This window comes from Oxyura jamaicensis, chromosome 33 (assembly GCF_011077185.1).
Source record: "Oxyura jamaicensis isolate SHBP4307 breed ruddy duck chromosome 33, BPBGC_Ojam_1.0, whole genome shotgun sequence".
NCBI classification, from domain to species: domain Eukaryota; kingdom Metazoa; phylum Chordata; class Aves; order Anseriformes; family Anatidae; genus Oxyura; species Oxyura jamaicensis.
This window is the reverse complement of record NC_048924.1, coordinates 1,840,963-1,859,779: the sequence shown is the minus strand read 5'-3', so window position 1 is coordinate 1,859,779 and position 18,817 is coordinate 1,840,963. Positions and strand designations below refer to the sequence as shown.

At 58.7% G+C, this 18,817-nt stretch overlaps 1 protein-coding gene across 7 annotated transcripts in view; it reads right to left on the bottom strand.

Annotated features, from left to right (window-relative positions):
* Nucleotides 1-18,817, bottom strand: part of VDR (vitamin D receptor) — a 34,376-nt gene that overhangs the window by 749 nt on the left and 14,810 nt on the right. For 5 of the 7 annotated variants that reach the window (XM_035308999.1, XM_035309001.1, XM_035309000.1 and 2 more), the window contains 7 exons: nt 16,118-16,189; nt 14,649-14,799; nt 9,202-9,332; nt 1,859-2,043; nt 1,547-1,670; nt 1,049-1,220; nt 420-571 (listed from right to left, as the gene is read on the bottom strand). In XM_035308999.1, coding sequence (XP_035164890.1) covers nt 420-571; nt 1,049-1,220; nt 1,547-1,670; nt 1,859-2,043; nt 9,202-9,332; nt 14,649-14,799; nt 16,118-16,181 — 979 coding nt within the window. In that variant the 5' untranslated portion in view covers nt 16,182-16,189. Of the gene's footprint in view, nt 1-419; nt 572-1,048; nt 1,221-1,546; nt 1,671-1,858; nt 2,044-9,201; nt 9,333-14,648; nt 14,800-16,117; nt 16,190-16,260; nt 16,285-18,817 lie in introns of those variants that run through there. The other 2 variants (XM_035309004.1, XM_035309005.1) reach the window with 2 other exon arrangements.

The window sequence follows — 18,817 nt, the reverse complement described above, 5'->3', positions numbered from 1 at the left end:
TTATTTTATTTTATTTTATTTTATTTTATTTTATTTTATTTTATTTTTTCCCGACTGCACTTTTCTCCTCAGCAGGAGATCCGGGAGCAGGTTATTTTGAGAGTCATAAAGACAACCAGCCCGCAGGCGTGTTGCCTCCTTATCCGATGCCCCAACCTCCTGCAGGAACACCACAAACCCCACCAGGCGCCCCGAGCACCCCACCAGCAGCTCTCCCTCTTCGCGGTGGCCCCGTGCCCGCTCCCAGCGCTCTGCCTGGTTTCCTTGGGACCTTGCTTTGGGATCTCTGCCCTTGCACCAAGGATCCCGGCATCCCCGGGTCACTCTCAGGCTGTTCCAAGCAGAGATTTAACATCCATACGCAGCATCTGCACGCCCCGTCCCCCCCCCAGGTGACGGAGGCACGGCGGTGTCCTTACCCTGGGTGACGTCGCTGACTTTGTACTTGAAGTCAGTGCTGCCGCAGGTCCACGACATGTCCTCGAGGGTGAAGGACTGGTTCGAGCGCAGCATGATCACCTCGATGGCGCTGGATTTCAGCAGGGCGATCTGGTCCTCCGCGGTCAGATCCCTGCACGGCAGCAAGAGGGCGAGGTGAGAGCTGGCCGCACGCAGCGGCACGCACCGGGGCCTGGCAGTAACCCCATGTCTCCCCCCAGCTTCTCCCTCACCCCGAGTTTCTGGGTAATTAAGCAGCGGGCGTTTCTGCAGCTGCATTTAATGAGGGGCAGCACCCAGCGTCCCGGGCACCAGCCGGACTCTCACTGGGCTGGAGTTAAAGGGGGTCGCCCTGAAACCAGGAGGGGCACCGCTCGCAGAGCCTTGAGCATCTTTCTCGGGAGCTCAGGCATTTTGCTCACGTGGCTGGGGTGAATCTGGCTGAAGACAGAAAGGAATTAACCCCAGGAAGGAGGAGAGAAAGAAAACACAGCGGTAGGAACAGAGCTGGGCAGGGGACAGAGCCCTGGAGGTGAGACAAACGAGTGGGACGGAATTCCTGAGAGCAGAAAACCACCACAGCCACCGGGTCTGGGAACAAAAACCTCACCTGAACCCCGGGATCATTTTGGCAAAGCCGATCACCTTCTGGATGCTGTAGCTGACCAGGTCAGCCAAGTGGGGGAGCATGGAGAGGTGGGAGAACTCGATGTTCATGGAGGAGCTCTCGTCGTTCTCCTCGGACAGGACCAGGTTTGAAAACATCGGGGGCTCCATGGACTCTGGAGAGGGTCAGAGGAACGGAGATGTCACGGGCGCCAGCCCAAAGCAGGAGCGGTGTCCGTCCTGCCAGGGGCTCGCCCTCGCGCTCCCCTTCCCCCGGAGGGATGGGGTGCACAGAGAGCCACGATCCAGCCGAGCACTTCATGCTTTCAGCTCACAAAAAGCCCTCTAAACACCCCCGGGAGGCTCTTCGAGTTGAATGCGTTTCCCAGGAGAAGTAAGACGAGCGTTTTGCCCTCGGCCAGACGTCGAAATGCCCGTTCCCCTTCCACCCCCAGTAGCACACGGGCACCCCGAGCCCCCCGCGGGGAGGTGAGAACGGTACCGGGGAACGTGCTGAAGGCATCGGAGCCGAAAGCGTCGGTGGAGTCCTCCGAGGAGAAGTCCTGGGTGAGCATGGAGGAGGACCGCGCCGCCACCCTGCTGCTGGACCTGGTTCTCACCGGGGGCTGGAAGAGAGAGCGCGGGCCGTGAGGAACGGGGCTCGCCTGCAGCGCTGAGATTTTGGCACCGGGATTTTTAAGGACCGAGGAGATGAAACCGGTCAGGGTTGCCGGAAACCATCCAGGGTTGCTGGAACCGCTGGGGGTTGCTGGTGCTGTGCACGGGAATCGGGGCTGGCGCTCCCCTCACCTACCCGAAACTTGGTGAAGTCGGAGTACGTGGGGTCGTAGGTCTTGTGGTGGGCCTCCAGGAGGATGTCGATGACTTTCTGCTGCTCCTCCGAGAGCTTGGGCTTCAGGCTCTCCTTCAGCGCCTCCTCCTCCTTGCGCTTCAGTATCATCTCGCGCTTCCTCTGGACCTCCTCGTCCGTCAGGATGACTGCAGGGACGGGAGGAGAGGGGAACGTTACAAACAGGAGCTGGGAAAACGAGGCCGGAGCTGCCCAGGACCGCTGCGGCCAGCAGCATCCCTGCCACGTCGCTCGTCCGCCGCCGAACCCGCGTCACCCCGTCCTGCTCCTGCCCTCGCCTGCCAGGTCACGGCTCCCCGCTACGAGACCGGCGCCGTTTCCAGCCCGCTCGGGCGCTTTGAGGCGAGGACCGGGTGCAGCGAGGTCGCGGCGGCGCTGCCACGTGCTTGCTCCTGTTTGCTCTCTGCTTTCGGGTGGAAGAAATCTTGGTCCTGGCGAGCCGCGGGCCGGTGGGTTCAGCCGGCTCCAGCACCGCTTTCGGCTGCTGACAACAGAGGGAGCCCGATGCGGCGGCACCGCGCAGCATCCAGCAGCAGCAGCAGCCAGTCCGGGTGTCCGGCAGCACTTGTGCAACATCACGAGTATTTTTAAGCTAAAGGGATGGATAAATAAACCCCCAGACTGCTTATATTACAGGGGGGGCAGCCTTCAGCAGCAGCCAAGGGAACCGAAGGCGCTACGCCGAGCTTCTCCCATTTACGTAGGGATGGGAGCACCCCCACAGGCACTCTGGGCTCCAAGAGAGCTTGAAAACCTGAGTACCCCCAGAGAGACACCAGGGAGCCACAATCACCCCCGTGGGGGTCGCAACCACCCGTCCTCACACCGAGTCCCACCGGGGACCTAATGCTCCCCACCGGCAGGTCCTAAAAATAGCGATGCCGCTCGGTGGGGACGCTATTAGCCTTACAACCGGTCATTAGCAAAAAAAAATAACCACACCAAGCTCCTTATCTGATGACGGGAGGCTTTCTGCCCTCTGCGGAGACGTGGCGTGGGGCGAGCTGGGGTGGAATTCGGAAGGAGGGGCTGGGGAAGGCGGCGGGGCTGGAGGCTGCAAGGAGCTGTTTGCGGTTCCCGGCCCCTTCCTTCTGCCGCGTGTAGCCGACAGCGTTTTTCCAATACATTTTCGAACTCGCCTGACCTCCGAGGGGATGTAAAGATCTGGGAGGCTCGGGCGAAAAGGTCGCTGCCGTGACCGGTGCGGTACGGTCAGCGCTGCACGGGGGGAAACTGGGAGCTCGCCACCTCCCGTCCCAGCTGCCATCGGGAAAAGCGTCGGATCCATCCGGGGGCTGCGCGCAGCAGGGGAAAATCCTTGACGGAGGAAGGGGAGGGCTCCTTGTGGGGCTGGGGGTGAGGACACAGCCGGGATGGGGTCCCGCCTGGGTCTCCCACACTCACCCCAGCACCCAAAACGGAGGAGGAGGAATTGGGAGGGGAGGATGAGGATGGGGCAGCGAAACCCAGCTGCCTGGCCCGTCGGAGCAGGAGCTCACGCCGCCTCCTTCGGGAGCAATTACAGGGTGACCAGGGCTTCAGCATGACCCTGTTGCAATCAGCCCTATTTAAAGGCTTGCTGTAGGAAACCTCTGCTTTTAAAGGGCTGGCAGAATGGATTTGTTTCCAGTGCCTGCCGGGAGAAACGCCGAGGCAGCAGCATTTCTCGCTCTGGTGGGAGCTTCTGAAAAGCAAGAGCATCTCCCAGAGCATGGCTTCCGCAGGGGAACGAATGCTGGCAAGGTTTGTGCTCCCCTAGGGCAGGCGGATTTCCCCACATGGGGTCTGCACAACGAAGCACCGATTCCTGTCCATCCCAGGGTTTTGGTGCACGGAGGCTTGGCCGACCACGCTGGGGGCTCGGAACCCACTGCAAAACTGCCAGCGATGCTGACGGAGAGGGGCCGTGGCCCCGGCTGGCAGCAGGTCCCTGTTGGGGTGTTTAATGCTCTGATAGGACGTGCCGGAGCCCACAGGAGATTAAAACCCAAAGGAAGCCCCGCAGGCAAATCGAACGATCAGATAAAGCGGGGTTGCGAGTCCCTTCCAGCTTGCCTTGCCAGCGAGGGCGGCGCGAGCCAGCGCACCAACACGGCGGTGCTGGTGCAAGCCGCGACAGGGCCCAGCACCAAGGGATTGGGAAACGTCCCGGCACGGCTGGGGAAATCGTTCCAGGTGATGCCGGGGAGCAGCAAACGCCGAGCACGCCTTGCTTTGGGGAGGGAGAAGCGTTAGCAGCACACGGGTGAGGATGTCAGCGCGGGAGCGGCTTGCCTGCTCTATAAAGTTCCTGGGAAAAAGGATTAGCATCTCGTTCGTGCGCTCAGGAGGACGGATGCGGCCCCGCATGCCCCTGCCTGCCTGCACCTTCCCCTAAAGATCGCCCCAGGTCCGATCCCTTCCCCAGCGCCGAGCCGGAGGCATCCAGCCCCAGGCTCCTGGCACGGGCAGAGCGCTTGTGGGCTGCCCTGACCCCAAGCCCACGCGGAGGCTGAGATAACATCTGCCCATGGCCGCTGGACAGAGGCGGGACCTCTCTGCAGACACCACAAGGACAGCAGGGAAAGCCACGGCCGACACCAGGGGGTTGCGCCGGGGTTAACGAGCGCAGCGGGATGCGGCGGCCGGGCGAGGACACAGCCAAAAGGAGGGACTCTGCCCGTCGGGTGAGGGAAGGGGCAGCCCAACAGCAGCCAAAAATGAAGTTTGGCAAACAGCAGGCACGAAGCACGCTCGCTGGATGTCGTTCAAGCATTCCATCTCAGCTTGCACGGCTGGCGCTTCTGCCTGCCCCAGCTGGGCACGGGGACACTCATCTGGCCCCAAGGGGTGCAAAAAGCCCTGGGGGTTTTCCCTCGCGCTGCAGGATGGCATCTGGGGTCTCGGCGGGACAGCGAGAAGCAGAAACGCCCCTTGCAGCAGCAGTGATTTGCAGCTAGACGAGGGCTGAGCAGCAGCAGCAGCAGTGCTTCCGCGTGTAACATCACGGGGATGAGGCGCACGCCTGCAGGAGCAGAGCCGAATTCATCCCCGCTGCCTCTCCCAAACCGGTGCCCCCCCGATGTCCCCCGGATCCCAGCTCCCACCGCTGAGCCCTGAGCACCTTCGTCAGCGGGAGACGGGGTGGTTTGAGCGGCCACCAAGCCCCTGTGGGTGTTACCAGCCAGCGGGGAGGGGACAGGATGAGAGGTGACAGGGCCCAAACTCAGTGCAATGGGAGCACAAACTGCAGGGGGGGGGGGGTAACGGGATGCCATGGGCTGGCTGGGCAGCACACATCTCCTATGGCACGTAGGTTTGCACGGGAACCGGAGGGGAGGAAAGCTTGCAGCGGAAAACAAAGCGATGAGCGAGCAGCGGGGCTTTGAATCGCGGGTCTCGGAGCCAAGCGGAGCAGCCCCCGCGGCTGCAGTGCCCCCGGCTGCCCCCCACCGAGCAGGTCGTGTCCCCCCGGCGCAGCCGAGCCGCGGCGAACCGAAGCGATGCTCGCACAGATTCCGGAGAGGGCTCTCCAGCTGCTCGGCCCCCGCCACCGTCCCAGCCTGCCCTAATTACAGGGGACGCCGGCCGCTTCCAGCGGGCACTTCGAGCCCCCCGGGGAGCAGACGCTCCCCCCGAAGCCCAGACGCCGCCGGGTGCCGTTTTCCCGGCCGGCCGCTGCTCCTCCTCCCCTCTCGTGCTCCCGTTTTGCCTCTCGGCCAGCCTCCGGCGTCAGCACGGGCTCGGCGGACAGCATTGCACAAGGGCTGCCGGGGTGGGGAACAAGGGAATAAGAAAAATTCCACCTTTGGGGCGCTGGGGACGCCGCTCGGTTTCGAGTCCCGCCGTCTGTTCGGGGAAGCGGAGGAGGGCTGCAGTGCCTCCCTCCTGGCGCGCCCACGGCCCTCGCCCATGGTCCCACGGAGTCGGGAAATTCCCCTTTCTCTTTCCAGCTTCTCCTCCTCTCTCCCCCGGCTCCCAGAGGATGACTTTTTATTCTCCTCCCTTTAGGGGATTTTCAGCGTTGAGATCATAAATTGGGCCTCGTGGTGAGAAAGCTGAGCATCACCTGCTCGTGACCACAGCCGCAAGCCTTCTCCTTGGAAAAGGGGAAAGTGGAGGGAGCAGCCCCGCGGGGTGCAGGCAAACCAGACCTTGCTGTGACACCGGGGACGGGGATCACCGACGTCTGAGGACCCGGCTGCAGGCAGACAAACGGCCCCAGGACACACCGCGTGCAGCTGGGACCCTCCCAAGGAGGCTCCCCGATCCCAGCTGGCAGGCACCGAGACGAGCACAAAAAATTCCCCGGCAGTAACAGAGCGGGGAGAGGAGCAACGCAGCGCCACGAGGCTGCTGCAGCGCCGCGTTACCTCCCTGCTTCGCAGCAACACCTTTAGGCCGTGCAGGCACGGGGCAGCCGAGGGGAAGCCTGTCCCCTGTCCCCACGCTGTAAACATTGGAGAGCTGATAAAAGGCAGGGGAAAAAAGGGCAGAGACACCAAGAGGGGCAAATCGCCCGTGGGTTACGGGCGGCTGCGACACGCAGGTCCCTGGAGGGCTGGATGTCCCTTCCCGACTGCCAGGCAGCTGGGCAAAAGGCAATTTTGGAGGACAAAAGGGATAACTTAAGCATTTTCTTGCCACCCAGGCAACAGGACCCTTCGTGCTGCTTTATCCTAGGAGAAATCAGTGGCTAGCAGGCAGGGCAGCCAGCGGTAACCCCGGGGTGGAAACCTGTCCTCATCTGCCCCATCCAAAGAGAAGCAGCTCCTGAGCACAGCTCCCACCAGCGTGGCTTCCCGCCTGGGCTGCGAGGAGGGTCTTGCCTCCGCTCATCTCCTGCCGCTGTGAGCTTGCCCTGTGCTTTACCCCACCCAGATAAGATGGGTGGAAAACCACAAATATTTGCTAACGCTGGCTGCAGAGACCTCGGGGTCGAACCGCAGGCATTGCGGTGGGGCCGAGGATCAGCCCGACGGCTGCTGCTGCCCCCAGCCCGGCCCTGACCCTCGCTGCTCCCACGCGCTCGCCGGGCTCAGCGTGTTCCTGCTGCCCTCCAGCCTCCACCTCGTCCCCTCCCCAGGGAGTTTTTTTGCTCCCTGTGAATTTCGACACGCCAGATTCCCTTCGCCTCGTCGCGCTTCTCCGAGCGCCGGCTCCTCCAGCCCGTCACCGCAGCATCGAGCCCGCTGGCGACGTCCCTGCAAACGTGGCTGAGGACATCAAAAACCAGCCTGGCTTTCAGGTCCAAGCACCCCAGGACTCGGGAAGGAGATGGGGCTGCCTGTGCCAGACCTCAGACTAACGCAAGCACACAGCTTGTCGACATCTGCCCTCCTCCTCCTCCTCTTTACCCCCATCTCGCTCTTATTTCTGCTTCGGACCCATCGGCAGCGGAGCAAATCCAGCCCGTCCTTGCCCGTGGCTCTCCTCATCGCCACCAATGACAGCCGGGGGAAGACACGAGCTCCCGTCCAGAGTTTAAAGATCCCTGATGCGACCTATAAATAACAGCAGCACACCTTGTTCCCACTCATTTAACCAGCAGCAAAGTCCGCGGGAAGGTTATTTTTAGGCTCCTCGGTTAGGTTTCATTAATTCAGTAACAATTTGCTAAGGGGGTCGCTTACAAGTTAACTCCTGCCGAGAGCAGGCGGATCCTGGGCCCCGGCCGGGGCGCGCTGCTGCCGCTGAATTTTCCAGCCCTTCCCAGGTAATTAACTGGTACAAGTCAACACGTTTCCCTCGTTAGCAACGGCTACGCCAAATGAGCCGCAGCAACCGGAGCCGTAAGCTTCCAGCAGGCAGCTTTGTGCACTGGGGCATGGCAGCGCTCTCCTTTCCAGTAAGCGCGGCGCATTCTCTCCGCGCGCTGTGATTACGAGATAACATCGGTACAAGAAGCACCGTCAGAGGAGCCGGGTCTCTGACCACCCTGGGAACATCCCAGGAGGCCTCCGAGCTGGTTTTTGGTGCAGAAGGTGCCTAGCGGTGCTGTTCCAACCGAGAAAAGCTGCACCAACAGACGCCGAAGCAGCAAAACGCCAAGACCGCGGCTTTGCGTAGAGCATTTTTCAGGCTGCTTGGTCAGCTACGGAGACAGGGGCTGGCTCTTCGCTCCTGCCCAAACGTTAAACCGAGGGTTGTGTCTGCAGGGCAAGACGCAGGACGTGGTTTGAGCTGGGCTCTCCCACCCCTGCACTCACACACGAGAAAGGTTCCCGTGGCGCGTTACCTGCTCTTCGCCTCTCCACCTCTCCCCGGGGCATTGCTGCCAATTTAAAAGGAGACCCCGGGACCTTCTATTCCTCGGGGGATCTGCTCGGTCTCTGTGACACCTGGAAACTGAGGCATTTTTTTCCTGCAAACACCTGCAAGTTCTGCTTTGCCAGAGGAGCCCGACCTGCGTTTCGGCGGCGCGCCGTGACGCCAGGCGCTGTTTGCTCTCTGCTTGTCGCGTAAGGACACCAGCAGCACTCCAATTTTCCAAGCCGGTTCCAAATCTTCAGGTCCATCAATCATGGGACACGATGTCCTGTTTGCAGAGCCTCCTAGCAGAGGGCTGTTATTTTGGTTTGAGCGCTACGCGAACGCCTGCCTTCTCCTGAAGACTTAAGACGTGGAAAGCGCGTAGGAGGAAGCGTGTCAAACAGCTTTTATTTTTAAAAGCTGCTTATCTAAAAATATCGTTGAAGAAAATAAATATTTGGACAACATTAGTCTGTTTGGACTGGGTTAAAAACTACTTTGCCTCCCTCTGCTATTTGCTTAGGTCTCCGCCGCGCATGTGGCTAGGTGGCCGGGCTCATGTTGGAAGAACAAGGGCCCCAAAAAAAAGGCCCAAGAGGTTTTGCAGAGCAAGAAGCCAGCCGATGCCACGTTGAATCGGCACCAAGTGGCAAAACAGTGATGTGGGGAAGCCCGCTCCGTTCTCCCTGCCTGCCGGGACAGGGCGAGGAGCTCGTGCTGCACCTGGACCATGGCTTTGCACGGGCAGGGCCGCGAGTTAATCAGCGACAGCTCCGGATGCGCTCCCCGTGGGGCTGCCCTCCAGGGACAGCCTGGCTCTAGCACAGCTAACGGCTGCGGGAACGGCCTCAATCATTACATGAGCTCCTCTCAATGATTACCCACCACGTCCCCTGCCCTTTGCATCCTCTCTGAACGCAGCCAGATCCTTACAGGGCTTTTACAGCTTTACGCTGGCGCGTTTCCCTTCTGTGCCGTGCGTCGATTGAGAAGGAAAAGGACGTCGGAGAGCAAGGCAGGGCCCTTCCCCCCGGGACGCCCAGCTGCATACTCACACTCCTTCATCATGCCGATGTCCACGCAGCGCTTCAGCCGGCAGGCCTGGCAGTGCCGCCGGTTGTCCTTGGTGATTTTGCAGTCGCCGTTGAACGGACACGTGAACATCGCCTTCCTCTTCATGCTTCGCCTGCAGAGGAGCAGAGAAAACACCCCGGGGTCACCCAACTCAGCGCACAAAAGGCCTCTCGGGGCATCAGGGGGAGATGCATCACAAACCCAGCTCCCCAAAATAAATGGAGAAAAAAAACAAACACAAGGGCACGTCAGAAATGGCTCTGACACAACGCGGTGCAGCTCAGCTGGTCTCCGGCAAGGACCAAGCTCGGACGGCTGCACCTGGTTGCGTACATCCAGGGGTTTGATCTCTGAGGTCCAGCCGTTGCGGCGCGGCACGGGAAGGGTGCCTTCTTGAAAGGACACAGCCTGGGGGTTCCACCACCACTTAACAGCTTTCTGGTTTCAAACTTATTTTGAAGCTGGAAAGCAGGAGGTGGAAGGATCGTAGAGAACCCCCCACCCGAGCCACCGGCAACAGAAGAAAAGCAGAAGGCAGGCCAGCACGTACCAAAGCAGTGTCATTAAACATTTACCAGCCTTTAAAGCCCGGCTTTGCTAGAATAACTGGCTGGAGTGCATGTTTGCGTGTGCACGAGAAAAAATCTCCCTGCAGGATACAAGAGAAACAACGCTCAACATAATAACCTCCACCAAAACCACACCGTGCCACGTTAACCCGCTGCTACAATCAGGCCTGTAAATCTTCCAAGTACAAAGGGTCAAAGCCACAGCTCCCAGCGACAACGCTCGCCTTCCAGCGCGACATCCACTAATGACATGTTGCTGGCATAGCCGAGCTCGTGCATTCGGGGCGGTTTCGGAGATGCTTTGGAGAAAGTTACTCAACGATCTCCCATCGGTGAGCAAAGCTTATCTTTACCCGCAAGTATTTCCACGCACGCCGCTCTCTTTAAGTGAGGATGGAGGGAAACCAAGCCCAGGGCACCTCCGGGCTGGAAAGTCAAAGCGAGGATGCTCGGAGGGGCAAACGCAGCAGAAAAGCCCTTGGGAGAGCGCAGTGTGCTGAGATGCAGCTCGGGTACGGCAGCAAGAAACCAAACCCGGCCGCCCCCGAGCTGGCGCAGCATTTCAGAGCCTGGAGGAAACGTCCCCTGCAAGGAGGAGCCGTGATAAAACCCCCTCGTGGTATCAAACGGGGGGCGCACGACCCCGAGCTCCCCGTGCAAATGACCCCGGGAGAAGGCAGAGAGGAGAGGGCAGACGGAGCCCCAGCCCAGGAGCAGCGCCAAGGCAGCACGTATAGGGTATAAACTTACGTTCCTGGGCTGCACGCAGCGTGCAATTAGAGGCTGCTTTAAAAAGGGAGATGTAAACAACGAGGTTTTGCTCTCCCTTCACCTAACGGATGAATAAATGCATTCAGGAAAACGACTCCAGGCGAGGCTGACGGCAGAGCCTCCACAACCTGCCTCAGGCAGCAGCACTCCGTGTGAAATTTGCGCTCCCCCCCAGCAGCCGGCTCTCAGTTTGAATCACATTTCTCTGGGTTTTCCCCTTCCACCAAGGCCAGCGGCTCCTTTGCTTTCCCAGGAACAGGGACAAACGCTTGCCAAGCCAGGGGCAAAGCAGGATTTGGATCAGAGCACGCAGGAATCTCCCAGTTTCGGTGAACAACGCGGATATTCTGAGTACCTGGAGCAGCATCTTCTCCCCTACAGCCCAGGGCAAGGCTGCGGAGGGCACAAACAAGAGAAAGACGAGGCCCTGGGGCAGGGAAAGATGTCCTGTGTGCAAACCAACATTACGGTTTTGGTATGAAAATTGCAGCTTATCCAAATCCAGGGCGGCTGGGCACAATAGAGGGTTCCTAAGCAGCCGCTTCTCTGCCCTAGGGGTCGGTGGCTCGCGGCTCCAAAGCGCCCGGCCTTGCATCAGCGGCGCGGAGGAGCACGAGCACAAAGTGTCCTGCTCCGGTGTATTTTTGTAAAGCCCCAGAACTGGCCATTTCAAGGCTCATTTAGATCCACGTCCCCGGCAGGCTGCCGACTGTTAAAAATAACGAGATCCCTCCCTGCGCAAACGCAGCCTGCGGGCGGGAGCAAACACAGCCAGAGGGAGCTGGGCAGGAGCAAGGAGCTCTGAGGTCTGCAAGCAGTGCTGCTGGGGAAAGGGGACAGCGCTTCCACGGGTGTCCTCCAACATAACCACGCGCTGCCTGTGAACGAGGAGCATCAAGCACTGCAAGGCACGGGGGGGGGGCACCCATCGCTCGCAGGACGCCCACCTCGCGGGGAGCCCTCCTGCTTCTGCTGTGCCGATCACCAAAGGGAGCCTCGCTGAATTTTTGTTGGCAAGATGAGATTTCGATGCACACAGCTCTCCCTGCTCATAACCAAACTCCACAGCCGCCTTCTGGGCACTGCGTCCTTCTCACCAGCCCCAGGAGCTGGACGGGGACCACACTGGGGGACTTTTTGGCACCAAGACTGGGGCAGAAGACTGAGAAGCAGGGCATGGCCAAAGTGTTCGGGATCGGATAATTCCCTATTCCTTCCTCAAGCTCCTTCACACCTCCCCCCCAGGGCAGCCTACCACCAACAGCCAAGTGAAGGCTTGGAGCAGAGCAGTGGCTCTATGGCACTATTCATACTTTCTCCCCCAAATCCTGACTGCTCCATCCTCTGCTCCTGGGAGCGGGCCAGACAACTGCCCCCCAAAATGTCTTTAGAGAGCCCCTGTGCACATTCTGGTTAGGGAGGTACATTAAGAGCAGCCTTTGAAGCAAGCCAAGGAGTAAGATCTGTGCTTGGTTTCTTCTGGTTGCTTTTTGTAGGCAGCCCAGGCTTCACCTTGGGCAGGTGCACTCCTCCTGCTGGGTGCTCAGCCCCGTTCCCCAGGGTCTGGGATCACCCCTGGCCTCTGCTTTACCTGGATCTTAGCATCCTTTCCTCCCCACATACTTCAAAAATCACAGACTGGGCTCTCAGGCTGCCTGCCCTCCAGCAACAGGCACGTAGCTGCAGGAAGCCAACACAAGGGGACCGAGTGTTTTAAGCTTGACACCTCGTGGCCCCGAGGAAGCACAAAAGAAAGGAGGAATTTATTTTAAAATAAAACTAAAAATCAAGCCGGCAAAACAGTTTCACATAGAACAGGGCAAAGAACAATGGGGGAGGATGATAGGAGTGGGAGATGCAGTGATGCAGACAGGATGGGTGGGGAGCTGCTAGGTTTTGAAACACCCGGAGCCTTTCCATGCAGCTCTGCTATTAACACCCAGGGTCACGGCGCTGGGGGAGCCCGGGACTACTGAGGAAACCAGAGGAACTGCAGATGCTTCAGCCAAGTCACCGCAGAACAAATCGCTGGGGTTTGGCCGCATTATGAGAGCCCCTGAGCAAACAGCAGAGCTCAATAAAAGGCCACGGTTGCCGTTGGCATCATTAATAAACAGTGGACTTTGAAGCAAGCTGCCGAAGGTTGGCTCCTGCCTGTTTGTGCTGCGGGTTACGTGCACATCTGAGCACCCAGAGGTGCCCGTAAATTCCTAACGCCTTTTATAGGGCCATTAAACCCAGGACCCTCCTGGGTGATTTCACTCTGGATTAACCCTGGGAAATCATACAGGGGTACGGCCCCGAGGCAGAGGAGAGCAACCCGGAGGTCCTCCCTCTTTTAGCTCTGTCTGACCCCCAGGGAACAGGCACCAGGAGCTGGCACCTGTGCAGCGATTCTTCAGAAGCCTGCTCAGGGAAAACAAGCTTTTTAAAAAAAAAAAATGCATGTAAGTACAAGCTTTTGTTATAAAGCACAATGTGCTTGCAAAGGGATCCTTAGTTTTCCTGGGGGAGTTGTAGGGGTCCAGGCTCCCCTGCTGCAGCGTTCCCAGGCAGAAAGCACTTGGATCTTGTGGCAGCAGCCATTAATTAACTCAGCAGTTGGAAATGGCTTGTAAACAAGCAAGAGAGAACACACCAAGACCTAGCACGGGGACAGCGTGTCTGGGAAGCTTGATTAAAAAACATAGAACGAGCCTCAGATTGAAAATAAAGGCCTTCTATGGGGCATGAAGGGCTAGCTGGAGATGAGAGCTTCTCACCTCATTAAAACGTCTGTTCAGAAATACTGTCACAGTTGTACGTCGTACATGGTTACACCGTGAGATAATAGAGAAAGGGGAAATGCAGCAGCGCTGGAGCCGCATCGCGCCCGGTTAAGGGTTTGTCAAGCAGCACCAGGCATTTCAGAGGTCGAGAGCCACTTCAGCGGCCACCCCAGGCACGCAGGGGACAGGGAAGGTTGGGGACCCCAAAGCAGAGCACGGAGGAGGGCACCTGAGAGAAGAGCTCCTCGTTTAGCAGCAGCGATTGAGGGAAATGTTGCTGCTCAGGTTGGCCAGGGTTCAGGCAGGCTGCAAGCCTGTGGTATGCGAAAACCCCCATCTAGCCCCGAAATTCCTGCTCGAGGAGGAGTCACAGTTTTGCTGTGAAAGCCCGGGCTCTGCTTGATGTAAGAGCCCTGCTCAGCGTGCAGAGCCTCGAGCTCTGCTCTTTGCAATCCCCCAGCCACCTGCTGCTGCCATCTCATTACAGTGCAAAATACTTGAGCAAGGCTTTTCCCAGCCAGTCCCACGCCAGTCATTATCTTACTTGGCCTCACCAGCACTTAGTCATTCTCTCACTTGGTGCAAGCGACCTGAACTCCCACGTGAATGGCTCAGCACCGGTGCAGACACACGAGCCGCCAACAAACATCCACAAACCTGCGGCCCCCACAGCTCTGAGATGTTTTTGCTTTGGGACAAGCCAGAGACTACTCAACACTCCCACCTGGCAGTGGAAAAAAGCCTCAGAAGAGCTGCACGTAGAACCTATGGCTGCTTCAGGCTCCAGGAGCTGGGAGGGAAACGCTGCTCGAGCTGGGGAGGAGCTCGGTGCCACCTCCAGCAGCGGGCAGCTTTCCCCGTGCATCTCCCACTACAGAAGCGTGCAGAGCTTCTGAGCAGACAGGCTGCTTCAAAGACAAGCTTGTGCCTACCAGACCAGCTTAGTTTTCAAAAACTGCTCATTTCAGGTGTGTTTTCCCCAACCCATGGTGTGCTGGGGGCTTTTACGCTCCTCTCTACGCAGCGCATCAGCACGCGGAGGTCTGCAAGGCTCCCAGAGAGATGGTTACGGGGAAAAGTATTCTGCAGCAGTGGATTGCCACGGCAAGCCACAAAAAGGGAAGTGCTTTGGGGCCTCTCCGTTGTCGAGGTCTGCAGGCGTATCAGCGGGCACAAGGCTGGCAGAGCTGCCCGCAGCCCAGCGTCGTAGGGCTGCTGTTAACGAGCCACAGCCAGGCAGCACCCCAGGACCAGGTCACCTTCTCTTCAAAGCTCGTGGATGGCAGGGTAAGGCTCCTTTCTCCCCAGAGATTCGCTCACCTGAAGAAGCCCTTGCAGCCTTCGCAGGTCATGGCGTTGAAGTGAAAGCCCGTGGCCCTGTCCCCACACACCCCACAGATTCGGGGCACGTTCCTGTCGAACTCGCCGGCTGGGTCGGGAAGCGACGTGCTGGCAGCCACGGTCTCCATGTCTGGGGGAGCAGAGGAAGGCAGGTATTTATTGGCAGCTGCCAACAGCTTCTCAAAAAGCTAATTAGGTGCAAGGAAAGGAAGTCTCCTTGCATTCAAGGTGATCCGATGAGAAAAGCTTCCGATCCCCCCCCCGCCCATACTCCCAGCCTTAAACAAACTGCAGAACGTGCTCGCATTTATCTGGTCTTAAATGGGAAGGGTCCTACAGCCCACCCCAAGCCCTGATCTACCCCCCCCCGCCCGACTCCTTTGTGTTTGTTTTCAAGAAAAAAGCCTTGAAAGGACCCAAATTCACCCAAAACCACAGGGAAAGAGGTCACGCCGCCTGCCAGCTAGAGCAGAATTTCCCTTGTGCACAGACAGGAAGCGACACCAGCACACTCATGCCAGCTCCCGTAAGTGAGAAAAATCCCAAACGCAAGTCAAGTGAACGTTGTTTAAAAAAAATCCTCAGCAGGGACGTAAACAAGGGAGGAAGGAAACAGTGCTCCTAGTGCAGAGCATGTGCAGCGTAGCTGAAATAAATATGAAAAGGAAGCTTTTAACAGGCTTCCCCTGGCTTATGATATCCACCAGCACAAGTCTACCTGCTGTTACAAAGACAAAATACCTAAATCCAACAAGAAAATAAAGGTTAGGAGCTTCCACGGTGCCAGGTCATGGTAAAGACCCCCCAGCCCCTGTGCCCAGGCAGCACCAGCTCAGCTCCTGTGCCCCCATATCCCCACGCACAGGGCGTGTTATTCCATTTGAGCACCTCAGGATGAGATTAAGTTGATTCAAGAGCTCCAAGAGAGCTTTTTCCTGATTTTTCTTTATATTTTTTTGTAGTTTTATTTATGTATATTCTCAAGATGTGCTGCAGATAGCTGCTGGCTGCCCTCGGAAGGCTTTCAGCTGATGCCCTGTCCTGTACCAAACATCGTCAGTCACTCGGTGACTGCAGACAATGAGTCTGGAACCAAAGCGAGTTCAGAAAAAACAAACAGAACAACAAGAGCCCAACCCTCCAGAGCAATTTAAACCCCACCATACGTCTACCAGACTGCTGGCACTTGATGCTGGAGGAGCCTGGACTCCTCGCGACCCGCTGCTGGGGACAGAGCCCTGCAGAGCTTCCCCACAAAGCCCCAAACTCTGCAGCTGGCAACGCACGAGGGAGATGTCCCCGGAGCACCTGGGTCCCCCAGCAGCTGCAGCACCTCTTGGGTTTTTCGTTTCTCGTGTTTCTCACTTGAAATTTAGCAAGACCAAGGGTCCTTTAGCTAGGGGTCCTGCATGGAAAGGGACAGGAGCCCGAGGAGGGCCGGCGTTTACCTGGGTCCGGGAGATAAGCCATGTCCTGCCGGTGCGTTCCCCAGGAGCTCTGGAGCTGGGACATGGACCCACCTGCAACGACACGGACGGGACAGTCTGAGACAGCTCGGAGGTCGACGAGCTGGGGCAGACCAACCACGGACCCCAGGCAGCTTGGGGTGACCCAGAGGCTGCCAGCCCCACGCACCGGGCACCGTTTGCCAGGTTCCCACCGTGGATCCGGAAGGAGATGTCGCAACGCTCTGGCACGTTGCTGGGGGAGCCCAGGGAACGCGGCGAGAGAGAGAGAGCAAGGGCACAGGAAGGAAAAAGGCAGCGAGAGCCACACGGCTCGTTCCCTTCACCTCGGTAATATTTTCCTATAAATTTAAATTTCACAATTCAGCCTGTCAGGCGCTCAGCGGCGTGCGACCCGCTGGCTGGCGGGGGATGGCACAAAGCGGAGCTGCTATAAACGCGGCTCCTCGCGCAGCAGAGCACGCATCTTCAAAGTCAATGGGATCACTGCGGCGCCCAGGACGGGGAGGGTTTGGAGGTTTTGCTCCCTCCTCACGTCACTTGGTTCTTTCAGCTTGCAGACGGAAGCCCCACACCGGCGCTGGGCTAACGCGGTCTTAAAATCAGGGTAGGAAAAAGGGTTTCAGAGATGGGAACGAGGTTTTAAGGTGCTTCGCCTTCCTTAAGCTTCCTGTCTTAGGGAGCTGGGTGGTTTATCCTTGGGGGTCACCACACTGCTCCCAACACAACCTCACAGCCCGGAGCAACGACGGTGCCATAAGAGACCCCTATGGTGACCCCAGAGCTCGCTCCCGGGTGCGCAGACCCCTGAAGCATCCACCAGACACCACAGCACGCCTGCTCCTCCAGCGCCTCGTGCTGCTGCTGCTCTGCCCCCCTCCCCCGGACCACGCAGAGGGGCGCTGACACCCCCGGGATGGCAAAAAGCAGGCGCTGGTGGCAGCCCAGGAGAGGTCTCCCACCGCCCTCGGCACGCTAATTACTCTCTGCCAGTTCTCAATTAAGAGGCAGGAGGTGATTTGGCCACCGCCGCTCGTTAGGGAGCAGCGAGCCTTTGCTAGCCGCAATTCCCGCAGGGATGACGGCGCGGCGTCGAGCTGCCATCGCAGACTTCTTGGAAAACCTTACTCAGCCCCATCATGGACGTGACGTCGGCACGCGGGGTGGAGCGCACGCAGGAGTTTCCCTCCACCCCCACGAAAGGTCGCTCATTCATCAAACGTGACATTTAGCCTTCACCTCTTGGGGAAAAAAAAAAAAAAAAAGGCAAAATAATTTGTTTTAAAAGCGCTGACCTCTCCCCACCAGGCACCCAAAAGGTCAAGCTAGTTTTGCAGCAGTGGCAGCAGAGTTTCGGTGAGCTGGCTCGCAGAGCGGCCGCGCTTTGTTAAATTTCAGGTTTTGCACCACCTCCAACCCAAGGCGCCACAACCAGGTCAGGAGGCTTGAAGATTTCCAGTGACCCCAAACCCTTTTTTTTTTTTTTTTCCCCTGGTTTGTACAGAGTTGTAGCAGCTCGAACGGCCCCGGGATGCCTGCGGGGAAGGCTGCGTGGTCGCACTCAGCCGCAGCGCCCCGCTGGGATGCTGCCAGACGGGGAAAGGAGCAGCAAAGGAGCTGCCGGGCCCAAGGTTGAAGCACCTGGGAACCGCTCACCTGCTGGAGACACGTCGAGGGGGGGAGAAGAGCCCAGCTCCGTGCAAAGCGCTGCCAGCAGCTGCTATTTCATCCAGGGCTGCGACAGATCCCGCGTCCCTGGGCTGAGACAGCCAGGGGGATGCTGAGAGCGCAGGCACGGGGCAGGAGGTCAGCAGCCGTGCTTGGGGAGAGCAGCAGGAGAGCTGGGGAACAAACCTGGTGGGAGCCAGCCTGCACAAAGGGGGGAGCATCCTGGGGAGGGGGCTGACACTCCCTAGGTGCGCCCAGATTCCTTCAAATTGGGGTAAAGTCATCCTGAAGATGGGCGTAACAGCCACCGAGCCATTCCAGCCCCCAAACCCACAGCCTGTTGGCCCTATGCTGGGACAACAGGCGGAGGTACGAGAGGGCTCTTGTACTTCGAGTGCGGGAAGTTACCTGCGTGTACCTGCTGCCGAGCCCACTGGAGGAAGGATTCTCTGCGTTTAAGCCCGTTTTGATGTCTGAGTCCCCCCGGTAACCACTCAGACTCCGGTAGGGAGCGTTTTGCTGAAGCATTTTCTCGTGCTCTATCACTTTCCTTTTTTCTCCTGCCAGCTTGCCGTTGCAAAACCCGCGCTCGTGGCTCTTGGAGGCTTGGCAGAAGGGAGAAGGCTCCGGAGGATGACGGCTCCTGCTGGAAGCCCTACTCACCTGCTCTCAGCGTCTGCTTCCTCCCCAGCACCACGGTGCTGAAACGCTGCCTTCCGACAGCACGTTCCCCTACAGGCATCGGGGACGACCAGAGCAAGGGCTAGCACGGAGCCAGCCCGGGCTGCAGCTGCAGAAACCCCAGCTCGGCGGGCTGGGCTTCAGCTGCCCCCCACTTCCCCAATGCAGGAATGCATTTTGACATCAACTCCCAGGATAGGAAGAGCCTTTAAAGCGACTGTGTGGGGCACTGCGCGCGAGCAAAAACCCAGCTTGCTGAAAGCAACAGGCGAGAGCTCGGGGAAAACGGGAGCTTCACCACCGTGCTGAAGCTTTGGGGAGAAAGCGAGCCAG